The 22,101-nt window shown below is 43.8% G+C and overlaps 1 protein-coding gene across 1 annotated transcript; it reads left to right on the top strand.

Annotated features, from left to right (window-relative positions):
- The first annotated feature begins 352 nt into the window (after window positions 1-352).
- Window positions 353-19,684, top strand: otulina (OTU deubiquitinase with linear linkage specificity a). The gene is made up of 3 exons (XM_063066757.1): window positions 353-477; window positions 14,365-14,486; window positions 16,527-19,684. The coding sequence occupies exons 1-3, from the start codon at window positions 370-372 to the stop codon at window positions 16,966-16,968; spliced, it is 672 nt and encodes a 223-aa protein (XP_062922827.1). The 5' UTR covers window positions 353-369; the 3' UTR covers window positions 16,969-19,684.
- Window positions 19,685-22,101: the final 2,417 nt, after the last annotated feature.

The raw sequence follows: 22,101 nt of genomic DNA, 5'->3' as shown, positions 1-22,101 counted from the left end.
TCAGCTTGAAATGTCGACTGTTTATTTTTCATCATAGATGCTGCCTGACTTGCTGAGTTCCTCCAGCATTTTGTGTGTGTGTTACTCAAGATTTCCAGCATCTGCAAAACCTCTTGTGATAATGTAAGTGGGCCACATGAATGGCAATGGGGTTATATTCGTTTGTTGTTAAAAAAAAATTCACACCTCCGAATGGAACTACCTTGAATGCACCATTTTACACTGCTACCTGCTTTGCATAAATATCATGAATGAATAGAGATGTGTGGCATGTGACTCGCGTAACCAGGAAACGGCCGCTGACGTAAGATCGGGTCACGTGGCCGCTCGGCCGTCCGCTCCTCCCCGTTTCCCCGCCTCCGGGCGACAATGTGGCGGCTGAAGTTGGACCCGGGCGACGATGTGTTCGATGAGGAGGCGGATGAGCTGCGGCTGCCGCGGAACGAGTGGAATGTCTGCATGGGGAACAGACTCAAGGTACGGGTGGGGCCTGGCCCACGGGGGACGGGGACCCTCTGTCCCTCTTCTCCTGGCCGAGGGACGGGGACGGGTGGGCGAGCGGCCCTGCGCCCTCTGTCGCACTTGTACTGGTCCAGGGATGGGAACGGGTGGGAGCCCGGCGTCCGCTGACAGGGCTCCCTCTGTCCCATCTGTACTGGACCGGGGATGGGAACGGGTGGGAGCCCGGCGTCCGCTGACAGGGCTCCCTCTGTCCCATCTGTACTGGTCCAGGGATGGGAACGGGTGGGAGCCCGGCGTCCGCTGACAGGGCTCCCTCTGTCCCATCTGTACTGGACCGGGGATGGGAACGGGTGGGAGCCCGGCGTCCGCTGACAGGGCTCCCTCTGTCCCATCTGTACTGGTCCAGGGATGGGAACGGGTGGGAGCCCGGCGTCCGCTGACAGGGCTCCCTCTGTCCCATCTGGACTGGACCGGGGATGGGAACGGGTGCTGGCGTGGGCAGTAAGTCTGCACCTTCTGTCCCCCTCTTGTGATGAAATTATACATTTAATACCTGTTCACAGTTGGAACTTGAGTATGATGTTTATCAAACGTTAAATAACTTCTTCTGCCGCTGTTTTATTTATGGGGTTGCCACCAGTTTGAATGTGGCTTGTTGAAATAGTCATGATGCTCTTGGTTTGGTGATGAGAGTTTGTCAAAACCTTCTAATTTTGATCAGTAAAATGTATAAAGTTTGTTTACTTTTTGGTCTCTAAGTGCAACCAACTGAAAATACAGGAACATGTATATTTAGATTTGTATTACTAAAGTTTACAGAATTGCTTGCACCTGGCACCTTTAGTTACTACCTCAAAGAATTCTAACAGGATAGTTATTTCTCTGATAGTGACAAACCTGCTTGTCAGATATCAGAGCATCCACATAGTTTCTGATGCAGCAGGGAAATGTCACACATTGGAAGGTCTAGATAGAGTGGATGTGGAGAGAATGTTCCCAATAGTGGGGGCATCTAGGACCAGAAGGTACAGTCTCAGATTGGAAGGACATCCAGTTAAAACAATGATGTGGAGGATTTTCTTTAGCCGGGGGTGGTAAATCTGTGGATATATTTAAAGCAGCTGATAGGTTCTTAATTAAAATTTCAAAGTAAATTTATTATCAAAGTACAATATACGTCTCCATATACAACCCTGCGATTTGTTTTCTTGCAGGCATACACAGTAAATCCAAGAAACATAATCAAATCAGTGAGAGACCACACCCAATAGGACGGACGAACAACCAATATGCAAAAGGCAACAAACTGTGTAAATACAAAAGAGGATAGAATAATAATGAATAGATAACCCAATGAGATGGAGAGTCCTTGTAAGTTAGTCCATACATTGTGGGAACATTACGGTGATGGGGCAGGTGAGGTTGATTGAAGTTTTCCCCTCTGGTTCAGGAGCCTGATGATTGAGAGGTAATAACTGTTCCTGAACCTGGTGGTGTGGGTTCTGAGGCTCCTGTACCACCTTCATGATGGGACCTGGGTGTTGGGAGTCCGTGATGATGGACGCTGCCTTCCTGCGACAGCAATGTAGAGTGAGTTCAGTGGTGTGCCGAGCTTTACCCATGATGGACTGGGCCATGTCCATTATATTTTCAGGATTTTTCCATTCAAGGGTATCTGCGGTTATCCATGATGTAACCAGGCAATAAACTCCCCACCGCACATTTATAGAAGTTTCTCAAAATATTCAGATGTTATGCCAAATCTTTGCAGGTTTCTAAAGAGGCAGAGGCACAGCTGTTAGTAAAGGTGTGAAAAATTATAGGGTGAAGGCAGGAGCATGGGGTTGAGAGGGACAATACATCAAACAAAATTGAATGACTGAGCGGGATGGATGAGCCAAGTGGCCTCATTCTTCGGAAGAGGACCTGACTGTGACCACTCTCTAATGAGTAAATGGATCCTTTGGGAAGTTGTTTTGCACGAGGCCAGGCCCGCAGCACAAATTGCAACATGCTCCAGGTGTGTGGAGTTACCATAACTAGAGTGAAGTTTCTTGGGAAACTGAAAGGTCTGAAGGTAGATAAGTCACCTGGACCAGATGATGTACACCCCAGGGTTCTGAAAGAGGTGGGTGGAAGCATTAGTAATGATTTTTCAAGTGTAACCTTCAGCCTCGGCCAGCAGGTGTTCGACTAGGGGAAAACACTTCTGGCCCCGCCAAACTGAGAAATCTCGTCTGTGTGGATGTTGCGTGATGTGTTTCCCGGTTACAAATCCACAATATCAAACAGTACACAATATGCGATTAAATGATTGATCTTTATAATTCTTAATTTGACTATATGGTTAGTAAAGAAACAGAAAAGGGCCCATTCTCATGAAACAGTCTATTGAACATCGTTGGAGCTCACTGTTCAGTCATTTGTTCCCGTCGACCTCCAAGCGTAGACGTCCCTCGGACCCTTGCTCCTCAGTCCACTCCCTCCGGTGGTCTTCCAACTCTCTCCATTCGCGTCCTATCTCTCCATCGCTCTCTGACGAAAGACTGCGGAAAAATCCAGCTTCCAGACACACAAGAAAGAACAACATTTCTCCCATTGGATAGCCCCTGCAGTCCAAAGTTCTGTTATCTCTAGTCATAACCCAAACATTGCTGCTACAGAGAAACCATTACCTCAGCAGTGGAACATTACATAGAAGCCATGAAACCCTACAACATGTTACACAAGAATCACTAGATTCTGGAATGGTTCTGGAAGACTGGAAAATTGCAAAAGTCACTCCACTCTTCAAGAAGGGAGAGAAGCAGAAGAAAGGAAACTTTAGGCCAGTTGGTCTGACCTCAGTGGTTGGGAAGACATTAGAGTCGATTATTAAGGATGAGGTCTCATGGTACTTGGAGGTACATGATAAAATAGGCCACAGTCAGCGTGGTTTTCTCAAAGGAAAATCCTGTCTGACAAATCTTTTGAAATTCCTTGGTGAAATACCAAGCAGGATAGACGATGGAAAATCAATTGATGTTGTGTACTTGGATCTTCAGAAGGCCTTTGACAAGGTATTACACAAGGCTGTTTAACAAGCCACGAGCCCGTCCTATTACAGGAAAGATTCTAGCATAGATAAAACAATGGCTGATTGGCAGGAGGCAAAGAGTGGAAATAAAAGGAGCTCTTTCTGCCTTACCACCGGTGACTAGTGGTATTCCACAGGAGTCTGTATTGGGAACAACTCTTTTTACGTTATATACCAATGATTTGGATGATGGATTGATATCTTTTTTGAAAATTTTGCAGACGATATGAAGATAGATGGAGGGGTTATGGAGTACTTGGTGACACAGGACAACATAGGACAAAGTCAGCATGGTTTCCTTAAGGGAAAATCTTGCCGGATGAACTTTGAGGAGATTACAACTAGGATAAAGGAGATGCAGTGGATGTTGTATATTTGAACTTTCAGAAGACCTTTGACAAAGTGCTACACATGAGACTGCTTACTAAGAGCCCATGGTATTACAGGGAAGTTACTGGCATGGTTAGAGCATTGGCTGATTAGTAGGAGGCAGAAAGATTAGGAGAACAAGAAAGTGGCAAACGAAATACAATGTTGGAGAATGCACTTTGGTAGAAATGTGTGGACTATTTTCTGAATAGGGAGAAAATCCAAAGGAACTTGGGAGTCCTTGTGCGGAACACCCTGAAGGTTAACTTGCTGGTTGAGTCGGTGGTGAGGAAGACAAATGCAATGTTAGCATTCATTTCAAGAGGTCTAGAATACAAGAGCAGGGATGTGATGCTGAGGCTTTATAAGGCACTAGTGAGGCCTCATCTTTAGTATTGTACATAGTTTTGGGCTCATCTAAGAAAATATGTGCTGGCATTGGAGAGGATTGAGCGGTGGTTCACAAGGATGATTCTGGCAAAGAAAGGGTTATCATACCAGGATTGTTTGATGGCTCTGAACCTGTACTCACTGGATTTCAGAAGGATGAGGAGGGATCTCATTAAAATCTTTTGAATGTTGAAAGGCCTAGTCAGTAGATGTAGAAAGAATGTTTCCCATTGTCGGGAAAGTCTAGGACAAGAGGGCACATCGTCAGGAAAGAGGAGTGTCCATTTAAAACAGAGGTGCAGAGAAATTTCTTTAGCCAGAGGGTGGTGAACTTGTGGCATTTGTTATCACAGGCAGCTGTGGAAGCCAGATCATTAGATTTACTTAAGGCAGAGACTGATAGTTTTTGATTGGACATGGCATGAATGGTTACGGAGAGAAGGCCGGTGAGTGGGACTGAGGAGGAGAAAAGTAGCTCAGCCATGATTGAATGGCGGAGCAGACTTGATGGGCCAAATGGCCTAATTCTGCTTCGATATCTTGTGCTATACAGCATCCTCTATCCCTTGCTCCTGAGGAAATTACCTATTTCATACTTGTTTATAGTAGGTACTATTTTAGCAAACAATAAATATTTTTCCTCGCCATTTTCTATGTTCCAGGGATGTTCCTGCCGTGAATGCATCCAATTTTGGTTCACATTCAGGGTGGTCTTAGTTTGACAAAAACAAAGAACTTTGGTTATTAAACTTACATTGGTAAACTAAAGTTTGTTTACATTTTGATCTCTAAGTGCAATCAAATTAAAATACGATAACACATTTATTTGAAATTATACTTATAAAATTTGCAAAATTGCTTGCATCTTGATACCTTTCAGAAATGTACAATGAGAATCCATTTTATTAGCACTGCCATATCAAAGTTCAAAGTAAATTTGTTGTTTTGCGGCAGCAGGTCAATGCAAGACAAAAATTACAATAATTTACAATAAGGAATGTATAAAAATAGTGCAAAAAGAGGAAAACATGGACCACTCAGAAATCTGGCAGAGGAGGAAAAAGCTGCTCTTAGAATGATGAGTGCATACTCAGGCTCCGGTGATGAGAAGAGGGTATGTTCTGGATGGTGAGGGTCCTGAATGATGCCTCCTTCCTGCGGTACCATCTTTTGAAGATGCCCTTAATGGTGAGGAGCTTTGTGCCCGCGATGGGGGTAGCTGAGTCTGCAACCCTCCGTAGCTTTTCTTGATCCCGTGGATTGGACCCCTGTACCAAATACTGATGTAACCAGTCAGTACATAAGGTAGAAATTTGCTTTAGTCTTTGTTGACATGCTAAATCTCATTAATCTCATGCCATTGGCGTGCCTCCTTCATGATTGTATGAATGTGTTGGGTCCAGAATAGATCATCAGAGATGTTGACACCCGGGAACTTGAAACTGGCCCCCCCCCTTTCCACTGCAGATCCCTCGATGAGAATGTGTGTGTGTGTGTGTGTTTTCCCCCCGCCTCCCAACTTCCCCTTCCTGAAGTCCGCAATCAGTTCCTTGGTCGTACTGACACCGAGTGCAAGGTTGCAGTTGTGACGCCGCTCAACTAGTTGATCTGCTCTCTCCTTTGTGCCTCTATCACCATTTGAGATTCTGCCAATAATAGTTTTGCCATTGGCGAATTAATGGATGGCATTTGAGCTTTGCACACTCGCAGTCCCGAGTGTAGATAGAGAAGATCAGTGGACTACACATGTATCCCTGAGGTGTGTCGGTGTTGATCATTAGCGAGGAGGAGACGTTATTTTTGATCTGCACTAAATGTGGTCTCCCGATAAAGTCAAGGATCCAGTTGCAGAGGGAGGTACAGAGGCCCAGGTGTTGAAACCTGTTGAATAGTACTGAGGGGATGATGGTATTGAGTGTTGAGCTGAAATCAATGAACAGCAACCTGAATTGGGTATACTGTTGCTGTTATCACATTCTCTAAATGTGTAGTGGAATATGGCTGCATCGCAGTCTGATATAGAAAATCCTACAGAAAGTACTGGAGACAGTCCAGTACCTCACGAGTAAAGCCCTCCCATCCATTGAGCACATCTACAAGAAATGCTGTTGCAGGAAAGCAGCATCCATCATTGGGTATCCCCACCATCACTCAGGTCATGCTGTCGTCTAGTTGCTGCCACCAGGAAGAAGGTACAGAGCCTCGACTCGTATCACCGGGTTCAGGAACAGTTATTACCCCTCAACCATCAAGCTCTTGAACTGTAGGGGTAACTTCCTTTGCCCCCATCACTAAAATGATCCTACAACCTGTAGCCTCACTTTCAAGGACTCTTCATCTCGTGTTCTCGATACATATTGCTTACTTGTTTATTATTATTTCTTTTTGTATTTTCACAGTTTGTTTTTGGCATTCTGGGCAGTCCTTCTATTATGGTTATTTATAGATTAATTGAGTATTTCCACAAGGGAATGAATCTCAGGGTTGTATATGGTGACGTATATCTACTTTGATAATAAAGTTCACTGAACTTTGAAAAATTGTTTCAGATATCAGAGCGTCCACATAGTTTCTGGAGTAGTACAGTTTTATTGACAGAAATTGAAATACAAAGTTTTTTAAAAATGGGAAAAGAAACATTAAAGATTAGCCTAAAGATTAAAGGTTTGGCTTTATTTGTCACATGTACATCAAAGCGTATAGTGAATGCGTCATTTGTGTCAACGACCAACATTGTCCAAGGATGTGCTGGGAGCTGCCCACAAGTGTCGCTAAGCCCACAATTTACTAATCCTAAACTAAAGCACCCAGAGGAAATGCATCCAGTCACGGGGTGGGAAAGAGGCATACGAACTGCTTATGGACAGCGGTTGGAAATCAAACGGCCACCTTCCAATCACTGGTGCTTTAAAGCTTTACGATAACTGCTTCATCTGTGGCCACATTGAAATAAGTAAATGGGTCTCTTGGTAAACTTGCACAAAAGATGCCCTGCAGTAAGTATTTGAAAGAATTCTTGTCAGCATGGTAGGTACATAGTGCTAGAAAGTTTGTGAACCCTGTAGAATTTTCTCTATTTCTGCATAAATGTGACCTAAAATGTGATCAGGTCTTCACACAAGTCCTAAAACTAAATAAAGAGAACCCAATTAAATTAACCACAAAAAAATTTTACTACTTAATTTATTGAGAAAAATGATCCAACACTGCATGCATTTGTTGGAAAGTATGTGAACCTCTGGGGTAATGCCTTCTACAAAAGCTATTTGGAGTCCAGTGTTCTAATCAATGAGATGAGATTGGAGATGTCGGTTGTAGAGGTGCCCTGCCCGATATTTAAAAAAAGATATGAAGTCAAGTTACTGACAGAGCCTGTTCTTCTCGAGAAAGATTTGTTTCTGTGCACCGTGCATCAATCAAAACAACTTTCAGATGACCTTTGAAGAGCTGTGGAGATGCACAAAGCTGGAAAAGGCTACAAAAGCATTTCTGAAGACCCGAGTGTTCATCAGTCCACAGTTAAAAAAAAATGTCTGCAAATGGAGGAAATTCGGGTCTGTTGCTACTCTCCCTGGGAGTGGGCGTCCTGCCAAGATCACACCAAGAGCACAATGTGCAATGTGAGGTGCAAAAGAACCCAAGGGTAACAGCAAGACCTGCAGAAATCTCTTGAACTTGCTAAAGTCTCTTTTCTTATGTCCACTGAACAAGAATGGTGTTCATGGAAGGACACCATGGAGGAAACCACTGCTCTCCAAAAAAAATTGCTGCGTGTCTCAAGTTTGCAAAAGACCACCTAGATGTTCCACAGTGCTGGGACAATGTTCTGTGGACAAGGGGGTCACACCAGTTACTGAAAGCAAAGGTTCACATATGTTTTCCAAAAAATACATGTAATATTGAATGACTTCTCTCAATAAATAATGTTTTCGAGTTTATTTAATTGGGTTCAGGTTCTCTATCTCATTTTAGGACTTGCTTGAAGATCTGATCACATTTTAGGTCATATTTATGCAGAAATAGAGAAAATTCTACAGGGTTTTCAAACTTTCTAGCACCACTGTAGTTGATGCAATGGCGTTACTTTTATTAATGGTCTGAGAGGCTAAATAATGCAGCTGCTGGGACTGGGTGTAGGTGTGGGCAGCAGCCCTGTAGCCTCTGCCCCTCTCTCATGGTGAGGGTACATTATTTCTGTACGTGTTCTCTGATAACAGGGCAAGTGGAGGAGTCCAAGACCAGAGGGCGTATCCTCAGAAGAGAGGGATGTCCATTTAGAATGAAGATGAGGAATTTCTTTAGCTAGAGAGTGAATCTGTGGAATTCGTTGCTGCACATGGCTATGAGGCCTGGTCATTAGGTATATTTAAGGCAGAGGTTGATAGATCTTTGATCATTCAGGGCACGAAGGGATATGGGAAGAAGGCAGGAGATTACAAGTTGAGAGGGAAAATGGATCAGCCATGATGAAATGACGATGGGCCAAATGGCTTAACTCTGCTCCTATAACTTTGTGGTTTAAAAATGATTGTAAACTGCAAAACTGCAAATCCATCCCCCAGCAACAGTATGTGAACAGGTTCTTGAATATTCAAATTCATGGGGTGATATGATAAACCTGTGCACTATTTCTACAACTTACCTGGCAAACTTGTTCTGCAATTACCCTTAGTCTTACTGACGTTGAGCGCTGTTACCCTGTTCTTATTGAGAGAAATGTCCATGCATGACCCCAGTTGTTTGTGCTCGAGGATATAACAACAGACTTTAACTGTTTCTTTTAAATAGGCATTGGATTTTGTCCCTGGTAGTTTATTCATGGGAATTGGAGGGCCACCTTTACAATCTACCAACCAATGAAAATGTTCCTGTCAGCTGGAGATTTGTTAATGTTGTTATACCAAGGCCATTAGCTGCATTATTGAACGTTGGAGATGGCTTATAAATTTACTACTGTGTAACAGCCTATAAACAACGTTCCCTCTAACTTGTCATGACCAGTGTGCGCAAAAATCTTGTGCCGTGCAATTTTTTATCCAGTGACAATGTGTGCACTAATTTTTAAGTGGAAAGCAAACCTAAAGCTATTCTAAGCATAATAAATTACCCAAGTCCAGTTTGTTGATAGCTTTTGGCGTAGCAGTTTCTACTGACTCATTAAGCCATTCTGCTTTAAATGAACTAGCAGTTCTTTGGTGCTTCATGTCCTTTGCTTCTTTGGAATTCGACATTGCCTGCAGAGTAAATTCTCTCGAGCTGCACAAGGTTGGCAAAATCTTCATTTCCCACATGCATAACTTCATTTGTTTATCTTTGCCATCTGATTTCTACCTCCTAAAGATTAAAGCACTCAAGCTGTTCTAATTAACTGGCAAACAATGCATCACGAGTCAGCTGCCTGCAAAGCTAAGCTTCTGTATTCCACTCCAGACATCAATCACATTTGATTGTTCTAGCTTATTTTCCACTATTGTCACATGCTGACAGCTGCACTTTACAGAGAAATGGGATTGGTCTGTACACACGTAGAAAGCAACATGTTTTCTGCATAATTTTCATTTACTGTTTTGTCAGTTAAAAAGAAATAAGTTTCCATCTTGTCTTCGAACTTTTTAAACGATCAAAGTACATTTATTGTCAAAATATTTATACATTATATAACCTTGAAATTTGTCTCCTTATGGCAGCTACAAAATAAAGGAACCCAAAAGAACCCATTTTTAAAAAAGTTCACAAACACAGTGTGCGGGGGCGAGGGTGGAACAAATCATCGAAACAATAAAGGTAATCAAGTAGCATTCAGAGAGAAAGTGAGTTCACAGACACGAAGCCTGAGGCAGGCCACAGCCTCAGTTCATCGCAGAGCTGAGTAGGTGTCGAGTAGCAGCAAGCAGGACTGGCCCAACCCTTGCTCCTGCTCCTGACACCTTGCTTTTTAATGTCGCCCAGCATTTAAATCATCCAAACATCGGGTCCTTCCTCGCTCACGCTCTGCCACCACGTTTCAGCCGGTACCTGACCTTTCCAGATCGGCCAGTGATCAAGCCTCAGTGTTTTTCCTTACTCTCGGCATTGGTGGATAGGCCTCGACTCTGCCTTGCCTCGCTTGCTTCTCCATTTGTTTGCGGTGATTGTTTACCGGAAAAAGTGGTATTAATAAAGTAGTTGCATTCTTTCAAAGTTGCTGGTGAACGCAGCAGGCCAGGCAGCATCTCTAGGAAGAGGTACAGTCGACTGTACCTCTTCCTAGAGATGCTGCCTGGCCTGCTGCGTTCACCAGCAACTTTGATGTGTGTTGCTTGAATTTCCAGCATCTGCAGAATTCCTGTTGTTTAGTTGCATTCTTTGTTTTGTTTGCTGTCGCTGGGCTTCACCACTGCCATCTTAAACCAGAAATTATTTAATAACAAAAAGATAAAGTAGTTTTATTATTTGTCACATGATATTGAAACACCAAGTGAAAGGTGTCATTTGTGTTAAATTATCAAGGATTGTGCTGCACAGACCACAAATATCTCCAAATATAGCACGCCCACAGCTCACTAGCTTTAAGCTGTACGTCTTTGGAATGTGGGAGGAAACCAGAGCACCCGGAGGAAACTCGCACAGACGGAGGAAACGTACAAACTCCTTACAGACAGCAGCGGGATTCAAACCCTGTTCTTGGAGCTGCCACTGCCAAACGATATGCTGTCTGCAACTGATGTGAGGAATCAGTTGCAGACAGCTCTTTGTGTCGGCAGAACCGGTTTGGCTCTTTGAAAAAGGAATCCAGTGCTTTATGGAAATTCTCGCTTTCAAGTAACTCATTAAGTTCAGAGGGCTGTTGCCGGTGCTCACTGACTGAAGAATCCTGGGCCCTCCTGTCTGGAACAACGTAAGGAGGATCCAATGCAGAGGATTGATAAAGGCTGCAGAGAGGTGTAGTCTCGGCCAGCTCCATCATGGGCATTGGAATCCTTTTGAAGATGTCCTTGATGGTAAGGTGAGGCCCCCAATGGACAGATCCATCATAAATTACCTTCACCACCCAGGACATGCCCTCTTATTGCTACCATCACAGAGGTGGTACAGGAACCTGAAGGTGCACACCCTATTTCGGAGGAACAGGTAATGGTCCATGGACCATTACCTCACTCTTCGTCTTTTTCATAACTTATTTTAATTATAACTTCTGGTAACCTTTCTGTCTTGTACTGCTGCAAGAGATCAAATTTCACAGCATATGTTAACATTGATAAGATTGAAAGAGTACGGAGAAAATTTATGATGTCGAAGCTTGAGGAACTAAGTTCTAGGGAAAGGTTGAATAGGTTAGGACTTTATTCTCTGAAGTGTAGGAGAATGAAGGGTGATTCGATAGAGGTGTATAAAATTCTGGATGGCAGGGTGGAAGTAAGTCTACCAGAGGAGGTGTAAGGTGCTCCTTCCATCTGCTAGCGTGCAGGTCCCCCTTGGGCGAGGTGTAGCACCTGCTTAGCCTCTCTGATCAGGGTCACATGAAGCCACGGGAGCAGGTGGTGGATGGTCGTTGAGCATCTGGTACATATCACAAGTCCTGGTGGTGCGACCATTAATGCCAGGCAGACAATCTGAAGAGTATTGATAATGGCTGGGGTCACCTGTCTTCTAAAGACACTCCCAGAAGGCAATGGTAAACTACTTCTGTAGAAAAGTTTGCCAAGAACAATCATGATGGAAAGACCGTGATCACCTATGTCATATGACATGGTACATAACGAACAAACTCCAGTTGTTATGACTTGAGGAACTAAGTTCTAGGGAAAGGTTGAATAGGTTAGAACTTTATTCCCTGGAGTGTAGGAAAATGAGAGGAGATTTGACAGTATCACTCTCGCTTCGGCTAGCGGCTTAATATAGGAGATGATAGCCCCCCGGCCCGGCCAAACTTAAGAAATCTCATTTGGGTGGATGCTGCGTGATGTGTTTTCTGTTACAAATCAGTACCCCAAAATAACAAATAGTACACAACATGCAATTAAACAATTGAGCTTATAATTCTTAATTTGACTGTATGGTTAGTAAAGAAAACAAAAAGAAAAGGGGCCCATTCTCATGAAACAATCTAATGTGCAACGTTGGAGCTCACTGATAAGGCCACTCGTCCACCATCGACCTCCTCCGATCGTCGCTGACCTTCGGACCCTCGCTTCAAGTCCACTTCATCCGGCGGTCTATCAACTCTCTCCATTCGCATCTTCTCTCCTCATCTCTCCCCGGAAGAAGGCCATGAATTCTTGGCTCCCAGACACACAAGAAAGAACAACGTCTTACTCTAGTCATAACCCAAACATTGCTGCTACACAGAAACCATTACCTCAGCAGTGGAACATTGCAGAGAAGCCATTACATTAGCAGTGAAACCGTACAGCGTGTTATAACAGAAATATACAAAATAGACGGGTAAAGATAGGGTAAATGTAAGCAGGCTTTTTCCACTGATGAAGCTATCCTGAGTCTGTTCACTCCATTTCCCAACCCCCTGCCAAATTGATTTAAACCCTTCCAAAAGCTCTAACATACCTGCCCACGTAAATATTGGTCCCCCTTGGTTCAGGTGCAACCCATCACTTTTGAACAGGTCAGACTTCCCTCAGAGGAGATCCCGATGATCCAAGAACTTGAAGCCCTGTCCTCTGCGAAAGCTTCTCAGCCATGCATTAATTTGCCTTGTTTAATTTAATCTTGTTTCTACCCTCACTGGTGCCGTGCACAGGCAGCAATCGCAGAAATTACTACCCTGGAGGTCCTTCTCAGCTTTCTACCTAGCTCTATAAATTCTCTTTCCAGGACCTCATTGCTTTTCCTTCCTAAGCCATCGGTACCGATATGTACCAAGATATAACGCTGCTTTCCCTCCCTCTCCAAAATGCTGTGGATGCGATCTGAGACGCCCCTGTCCCTGGCACCTTAGAGACAAGATACCATTCAGGTGTCCCATTCACATCCTCAGCGTCTCCTCCCTGCTCCCCTAACTAATCAGTCCCCTATCACTACCACTCCCCTCTTCTGCCTCTCTCCCTTCTGCACCACAGACCCATGCTCAGAGCCAGTAACCCGGTCTCCATGGCATTCCCCTGGGAGCTCATCCCTCACTGCAGTATCCAAAATGGTGTACTTGTTATTGAGGGAAATGGCCACAGGATTGCTCTGTGCTAACTGCCTATTCACATTTCCATTTCTCCTGACAGTCACCCTGTTACTCGTCTCCTACAACCTTGGGGTGACTACTTCCCTGTAACTGTGATCAATTATTCTCTGTCTGTCTTTCTGTCTGTCTCTCATCCAGCTGCTGCTCCAGATCCCTAACATGGTCTTCAAGGAGCTGCAGCTGGATGCACTTTACACAGATGTAGTTCCCTGGGAGACTCTTGGTCTCCCAGGACTCCAACATCCAACAGGAAGAATACACAACAGCCATGTACTACACTAGGTACAGTGAGAGGGGGGGAGAAAAGGGAACCTTAACAGTAGCTTACCCGGAGCCAAAGCCTCTTTCAAGCTGAAGCCTCCTTTGAGCCAAAACCTGACACTCCTGCTCTCACCACCAGCCTATTCCCAACAGTGGCTGCCCCGTTTGTCCCTTCTGTGCTTTTAAAGCCATATGTCTGGATTGTGGGAGCCAACAACTCATAACACTAACCTTGCATCTTTTGGAATGTAGGACACTGGAGCCAACACAGCATGCCCACAACTTACTAACCCTATCCCATTCCTCTTCGGAATGTGGGAGGAACCCAGAGCAGCTGGAAGAAGCCCATGCGGTCATGGGGAGAACGTGACTGTGGAGGGAATCTGAACCTGGGCCAGTGGCACTGCTGTAGTGTTACGCTACCTTGCTGCCCTGAGTTTTCTGATTCCTTATCCAGTCCTCTCTCATTAATCCAACAATATAGTAATTATGTCTTCCTTCTCCGAGCAGGAATTCGCTTTTTAAAAATATGATTGTTAGGCAGAGCATTTGTAAGTTGAATGTGCATTGCCACGCCATCAAATGCAGATAGCCAGCTTTGATTCAGTGATTACTTTTAACTGTTTATTTCTAGGAAGGCTATCGGGACGGGCTCAATGCTGGCAGAGAATCTACGTTACAGCACGGTTTCAATAAAGGCTACCAGGAAGGTGTGAAGAAGATGTTGATCCCTGGACAGATGCGAGGGCTTCTGAGGTGAGTGCATCGAGGGGTATACAACGCAGTTTCCAGACTGCTATGGCTTTTCTTTGTGATTCTGTAGTCCACTTACTCACAGGACAGTGTATCTTTACCAAGTGCACAGACAATGACCATTTTGCAGAACTTTCTTGCTGAACATGAGTTTTCTTTCTTCCTGTTTTACACAGAACAAACACCACAGTACAGTCTCGGTAGCCCACAATGTTGTGCTGACATTTTAACCAACTCTAAGATCAATCTAACCCTTCCCTTCTACATAGCCCTCTGGTTTTTCTATCATCCATGTGCCTATCTAAGAGTTTCCTAAATGCCCCTAATGTATCTGCCTCTACCACCACCCCCAGCAGGGCATTCATTGCACTCATCACCCTTGGTGTAAAAAGAAAAACTTACCTTTGACATCCTCTCCATCTTACTTTCCTCCAAAATTATGCCCCCTCATATTAGCTAGGAGATAAAAGTCTCTGGCTGTCCACTTGATCTATGCCTCTTATCATCTTGTGCACCTCTTATCAAGTCACCCTTCTTCACTCCAAAGAGAAGCCCTAGCTCTCTAAATCCAGCCTGCATCCTGATAAATCTCTTCTGCACCCTGTCTAAAGCTTCCCTTAATGAGGCAACCAGAAATGAACACTCCCAAGTGTGGTCGAACCAGGGTTTATAGAGCTCCTCACATCAACATTTCCTCACTCAATCCTCATTGTACTCTTCAATGTATTCTTTATTCCCATACTTGTGCCGATCAGGATTTCTTTTTTGAATATATTTATACTACCAATTCAATCACTTCATGTTATCCAGGGATATATCCGTTCGTGCCTTGAGGAAAAGCTGCATAGATAGAGGCTCAGAGACATCTATACTGATGAGGCATGGATAGAGTGGATTTCCTTTCTCGAGGAAGAAATGGCTAATACCAGGAGGCATAACTTTAAGGTGATTGGAGGAAAGTATAGGGCAATGCCAGAGGGCAAGTTCTTTACACAGAGTGGTAGGTGCCTGGAATGCCCTTCCAGGGATGGTGGTGGAGGTACATGTATCCATTAGGGACAGCTTAGAAACTTTTAGATAGACACAACGATGATAGAATGGAGAGTTATGTGTCTCAGGGAAGGGTGAGATTAGTCTTGGAGTACGTTAAAAGTTACAGCTTAATAAAACTAGAGGATTGCGTACAGTTCTGTTACATTACTGCCTATTATATCACTGGTGTTTAGGGCAACAATGAAGTTCCTCCATCTGTTTGTCCATACTGTTGCACAAATATAAAAGGTTCTTAACTGCTGTTTCCGTAACAATTTTTTTGGACTAGTCAGGGTTATTATGTCTGAGCTGCATCTCTGAACCTGAAGGATCAGTGGACCACTCTTAGTCTGGCCTCTACCCTTTGACCTGTTTGGCATGGGTGACCCTACCAAGAGCCAAAGCATAAAGCCCTGACTCCAGCCAACATAGCTCTCTGGGTCATGGAGGCACACGAGCCTCCAAACCGTGATGAGGTTGTGGTCCTCACAGAGGATACAGTTTTGGTGGCTTTGGAGAGGGTGCAGAAGAAGTTTGCCAGGATGTTGACTGGATTAGAGGGCATGTATTATTACGAGAGTTTGGATAAACTTGTGTTGTTTTCTCTGCAGCGGTGGAGGCTGAGGGGAGATCTGAAGGTTTACAAGATTACGAAAGGCACAGATAAAGGAGACAGACAGTATCTGTTTCCCAGGGTTGAGATGACTAAAACCAGAGGGCATGCATTTAGGGTGAGAGGGGATAAATTCAAAGGATATGTGAGGGATGAGTGCCTGGAATGCACTGCCTAGGGTGGTGGTAGAGGCAGAAACACGAGAGACTTGTAAGAGACCTTTCGGATTGACACATGAATGTGAGAAAAATGGAAGGACTGGGCATTGTGTAGACAGAAGAGACTAGTTAGCCATTTGATTACTAATTTAATTTACAGTTCTTTATATTAGCATTTGTGGTTCATGAGTTTTGCATCAGAAATACTAATGAATAAATCTGTGTTTTCAATTTCCGCAGTGCACTGCTGTCATGGTGTCACCTCAATAAAAATGATCCTAATCTCCTGTCCAAAGTAAATCAACTCCTTGATGTTGCTACCCAACAGGAAGAAGTTATTTTTAGAAACCTGAGTTTACCCACCAGGGAAACCAATGTCAGTGATGTGACCGAGTGCATTGAGGACATGGGATTGGACACTGGACCAGAGCAGCCGGATAGGGATCATTCCAATGAGGCTGTGAGCAAAAACTGCTGCCCTACTGCCAGTGGAACGGGACAACATGATCCTGGAACAAACCGGACTGGTTTAGTTCACCAGACATGCGGCAGAAAATCATCAGGAATTAATGAAGCAGAAATGGTTCAGCAGCTTTTTCGAGACTGCGAGCTCTTGCTGAAAGACTATCAAATACCAGTGGATATAGCGCATATTTTCAGTGACAGCCATATCTGTCAATAAATGAGTCTATTCCCTGCTGGGGACTTTTGTAAAGTAGGAATAGTTGAGAATATTCAATATCTGCTCAGATATTTAAATTTAATGAACAGTAGTTTCAAATAATATTTGGTTATGTTGTGTTTTATACAAGAAAAAAGTCTTTGTGCATAGTCATCACCAGCCCCTGCCTACCTGCCATGTAAGTGTATGTATGTATATATATATATATATATATATATGTATATTACACACTCATACATATACACTTACACACACAGAAAGGCATTGAAAAATAGCGACACAGTAGTACAATACTTTACCAATGACCCGAGTTCAGTTCCTGCTGCTGCCTGTAAGAAGTTTGTATGGTCTCCCCGTGACCACATGGGTTTCCTATGGGTACTCCAGTTTCCTCCCACAGTCCAAAGGGTTGGTAGGTTAATTGCCACTGTAAATGGTCCCGTGATCAGGCTAGGGTTAAATCGGGGGCTTGCTGGGCGATGTGGCTCGAAGGATCGGAATGGCCAATTCCATGCTGGATCTTAATTTTTAAAAAATGTGTATAAATGGCAAGCGATACCCACCCTGCTCATGGACTGTTTGTCCCCGCTAGGACCACCAGACTCAAAAAGTTACTTTCCCCAAACAGCAAGGCTGATCAAAACCTTCAACCACTAACCCAGCCCTCCACACCCCTAACCACCACTATTTTATCATTTCCTGCCAGTCACCTTATGTACAGACACTCCTGTGCCTAGCGTCACTTTATGGACGTACAATCAGTCTATGTACATAAGCTGTCTTATGTTTGTTTTTATTACTGTGTTCTTTGTCTTATTGCTTTTTTTTCCTGGTGCTGCATCAGATCTGGAGTAACAATTATTTTGTTTCCCTCTACTGTGTGCTGAAAATTAAACTATTTTGAGTCTTGAATTTCTTTGTCTTGACTTATCCTTTGTAACTTCCCTCCAGTGACCTACAAATATAGATTACAGAACAGGAACAGGCCCTTCAGCCCACAGTGTTAAACTGGTAATCGAAAGGCCAACTAAACTAATCTCTTCTGCCCACCCAACGTTTATATCCTTCAATTTTTTTCCTCACATTCATACGCCTAATGTCTCTGCCATAAACAGTGCATTCCAGACATCCACCACTCCGTGTACGATAATAAAAAAAAGTTGTCCCTCGCATTTTAAGTTTATTTAAAACAATCAGTGCTTCCAGTGAGAAAATCCATCCTTAAGTGATGTATGGTGGGGCTCATCAGCAAAAATGATGAAACAATGTACAGGGAGGAGGTCAATCACCTAGAGAGCTGGTGCAGTGATAACAACTTGATGCTTAATGTCACCAAAACCAAGGAGATGATCGTCGATTTCAGACGGTCTCTGCCTGAGCACCCACCACTCAGCATCAGCGGCTCCACAGTGGAGAGAGTGGAAAACGTGAAGTTCCTTGAGGTGCAGATCTCGGGACAATCTCACCTGGTCCAGGAACACCACTGGGATTGTGAAACGGGCCCAGCAGAGATTGCACTTTCTGAGGAAGCTTAAACAAACATCACTCCCCACTAACATCCTAACTACATTCTACAGAGGCGTGGTTGAGAGTGTGCTGACCTTTTGCATCACAACCTGGTACTCCAGCTGCAGTGCTGTCGACAAAAAAGCCTTGCAGAGGGTGGTTAGGGGAGCAGAGAAGGTTATTGGGGTCTCCCTACCTTCTGTCCAAGACCTCTTTCAGAGTCAATGCCTCCAGAAGACAGGGTACATCATTAAAGACCCCTCACACCCTCTCCATGAACTGTTTGTTCTTCTGCCATCAGGTAAATGTTACAGGAGCATCAAAACTAAAACCACAAGGTGACTAAACAGCTTCCTCCCACAGGCAGTCAGACTGCTAAATAGCTGCTCTACCTGACTCTGCTTTGGACACTTTTAACTTGCACTAGACACTTATAACTTGATTTTAACTGACATGTGGCTGTTGTGTTTTACTATTTATTGTTATGTTTATTATTTAGTATCACGTTTGTTATGTTATGATTGCATTGCTCCTGGGAAACGCTGTCTCATTCTGCCCTGCAGAGCTGATGTACGGTTAGAATGACAAAGTTTTTTGAATCTTGAGTGTAGCTTGGAGACATAGCCAAGTTCCTCACATGTCCCGAAGAAGGGTCTCACCTCGAAACATTGACTGTTTATTCCCCTCCAGTATTTTGTGTGTGGTGCTCTGTGACATCACCTGACCCAATGCCACAGCTGTTTAGCCAATGAGCTCTCTTACAGTGAATTATAATTGATTTTCTTTAAGAATATTACCTCAACTGTATCAAATTGCTTTGCTTCCCAATTTAAAGTTTGTATCATTCACAATAAATAGGCCCACAGTCGTCTGCTGTTATTCAATTAAAATCACAGCTGATCTGTCTGTAATTTCAACTCCTCCATCTGTCTATATCCACTAGATCAAGTGGACAGCCAGAGACTTTTTTTTCCCCAGGGCAGAAATTGCTAATGCAAGGGGGCATAATTTTAAGGCGATTGGAGGAAAGTATTGGGAGGGATATCAGGAGGTTTGCTTTTTAGAGGGTTGTGGGTGCATAGAACACCTTGCCAGATCTAGTGGTAGGGACAGCTACGTTAGGGAGTTAAAGAAATCCTTAGGCACACAGATGATAGGAAAATAGAGGACTATGTAGGAGTGAACGGTAAGATCGATTTTTTAAGAACAAGGTCAGCAGGACATCGTGGGCCAAAGAGCCTGTACAGTGCTGTTATGATCTACGTAACCTCAATGCCTTCTATGCTCACTTTGATCGTCAGGACAGGGAGGAACCATTGCACTCCCCCACGTCTCCCAATGATCCTTTGGTCTCAGTATTTGAAGATGTCGTGCGGGCTGCCTTCAGCAGAACGAATCCAAGGAGAGCATCCGATCCGGACGGAATACCTGGCCTAGAACTGAAGACCTGTGCCGACAACTGGCTGTTGTGTTCACGGATTATCTTCAACCTCTCACTCTGGCAGTACGTGGTACTCACCTGCTTCAAGCAGGCTTCAGTGGTACTGGTGCCCAAAAAGAGCGTGGGAACCTGTCAAAATGACTTGCCCAGTGGCACTCACAACCACGGTGATGAAGTGTTTGAGAGGCTGGTGTTGAAGCACGTCAGCTCCTGTCTCAGTGGCGACTTGGACCTGCTCCAATTTGCCTACCAAAGCAACGGGTCTACAGCAGATGCCATCTCACCGGCTCTTCACTCAACCCTGGAACATCTGGACAGCAAATACATCAGAATGCTCTTTATCGATTACAGCTCAGCATTTCACACCATCATCCCCTCAAAACTAATCAGTGAACATCAGGACCTGGGCCTCAACACCCCCTGTACAATTGGATCCTGGATTTCCTCATTGCAGACCCCAGTCAGTTCGGATTGACAACATCATCTCCAAAATCTTCATCAGCACGGGAGCACCACGAGGCTGTGTGCTTAGCCCCCTGCTCGACTCGCTTTACATTTATGATTGTGTGGCTCAGTACAGCTCCAACACCATATACAAGTTTGCTGATGACATTACTGCTGTGGGCCGTATCAAAGGTGATGATGATGATCAGCATACTTGGAGGGAGATTGTAAATTTGGCTGTGTAGTGTGATAAACAACAACCTTTCACCCGATGTCAGCAAGACCAAGGAATTGATTGTAGACTTCAGAAGAGGGAAGCCAGAGGTCCACGAGCCAGTAATCATCAGAGGATCAGAGATGGAGAGGGTCAGTAACTTTAAATTCCTGGATGTCATTATCTCAGAGGATGCGTCATATACTATTGCAAAGAAAGCACAACAGCTCCTCTACTTCCTCAGGAGTCTGCGGAGGTTCGGCATGTCAACAAGAACATTGACAACCTATAGATGTGTGGTAGAAAGTGTGCTGGCTGGCTGCATTGTGGCCTGGTACGGAGCCACCAATGCTTTTGAGTGGAAAATCCTACAAAAGGTAGTGGGCTCGGCCCAGTCCATCACAGGTAAAACCCTCCCAACCATTAAGCACATCTACATGAAGTGTTGGCGTAGAAAAGCAGCATCCATCATCAAAGATTTTCACCACTCAGGCCATGCTCTTTTCTCTCTGCTACTGTCAGGTACAAGACCCTCAGGACTCGCCACCAGGTTCAAGAACAGTTACTGCCCCTCAATCATCAAGCTCTTGAACAAAAGGGGATAATTAAAGGACTCAGTTGCATTGTTATTTCATGTTCATTATTTATTACTATTTATTTATATCTGCATTTGCGTAGTTTGTTTACAGTTACTGTTCTCTAGATTTCTAGGTAGAAGGGGATAACTACACATTCAATTTCTTGTGTTCCCACAACCAATGATCTCATGTTAAGGACTCTTTATCTTGTTATTTCATGCTCTCTTTTTTTTTATTATAATTGCATTTGAAGTTTGCTGTCTTCTATGCTCTTTCACTGATTCTGTTTACAGTTACTGTTCTATAGATTTGTTGAGTATGCCCACAGGAAAAAGAATCTCATGGTGAAATGTGCGTACTCTGATAACAAATTTTACTTTGAACTTTGAACCTTTCAGCCTCTTGCTTAAGAAGAACTCATGTACCATCTTTCCTGCCTTAAAGATGTTCACAGTTCACTGTGGGAGCCATGTTTTCTATCTGCATTGTATTGTTATGGTAGTTTGTCACATGGGTGGGAGCGTGCTAAAAGCGAAGGGAATAAGTTGCGTTTTCATGCTTCTCTTTAGTTTTAGAGCTGGGGAGTGCCGGGGGTGATATCTTTTGTGACCAATTAATTATGTTTGAAATTGCTTAATTCTACTTTACTTAAGTCCACTTAAATACATTTAATATCTTTAATTTTCGTTAAATGCTGAGTTCCTCCAGCATTTTGTGTGTTACTCGGATTTCCAGCATCTGCAGATTTTCTCTTATTTACGTTTAATATCGCCAGTTTTAGTTTCATTAGTTTTATCATTTTAACATTGCTTTGCAGGTTAATAATAAAGAATCAAATACATTTCTTCGACTTTTTGAACATTATTTGGGATTGGATCAGAAGGCGCGTCATAGAGGATAACTCGCTGTGCTTGGTCCCTAACAGTGGTGTTGGTTTGTTCGAGTTGCCC

The sequence above is a fragment of the Mobula hypostoma genome, chromosome 1, assembly GCF_963921235.1.
Source record: "Mobula hypostoma chromosome 1, sMobHyp1.1, whole genome shotgun sequence".
Taxonomy (NCBI): domain Eukaryota; kingdom Metazoa; phylum Chordata; class Chondrichthyes; order Myliobatiformes; family Myliobatidae; genus Mobula; species Mobula hypostoma.
The sequence above is the reverse complement of the archived record's forward strand: the minus strand, read 5'-3'. Positions and strand labels throughout refer to the sequence as shown.

Coding starts and splice junctions, on each gene's coding strand:
- otulina (XM_063066757.1), top strand. CDS start 370: ATGTGGCGGCTGAAGTTGGACCCGGGCGACGATGTGTTCGATGAGGAG. Junction 478..14,364: donor GCATGGGGAACAGACTCAAG/GTACGGGTGGGG, acceptor GTTTATTTCTAG/GAAGGCTATCGGGACGGGCT. Junction 14,487..16,526: donor CAGATGCGAGGGCTTCTGAG/GTGAGTGCATCG, acceptor CAATTTCCGCAG/TGCACTGCTGTCATGGTGTC.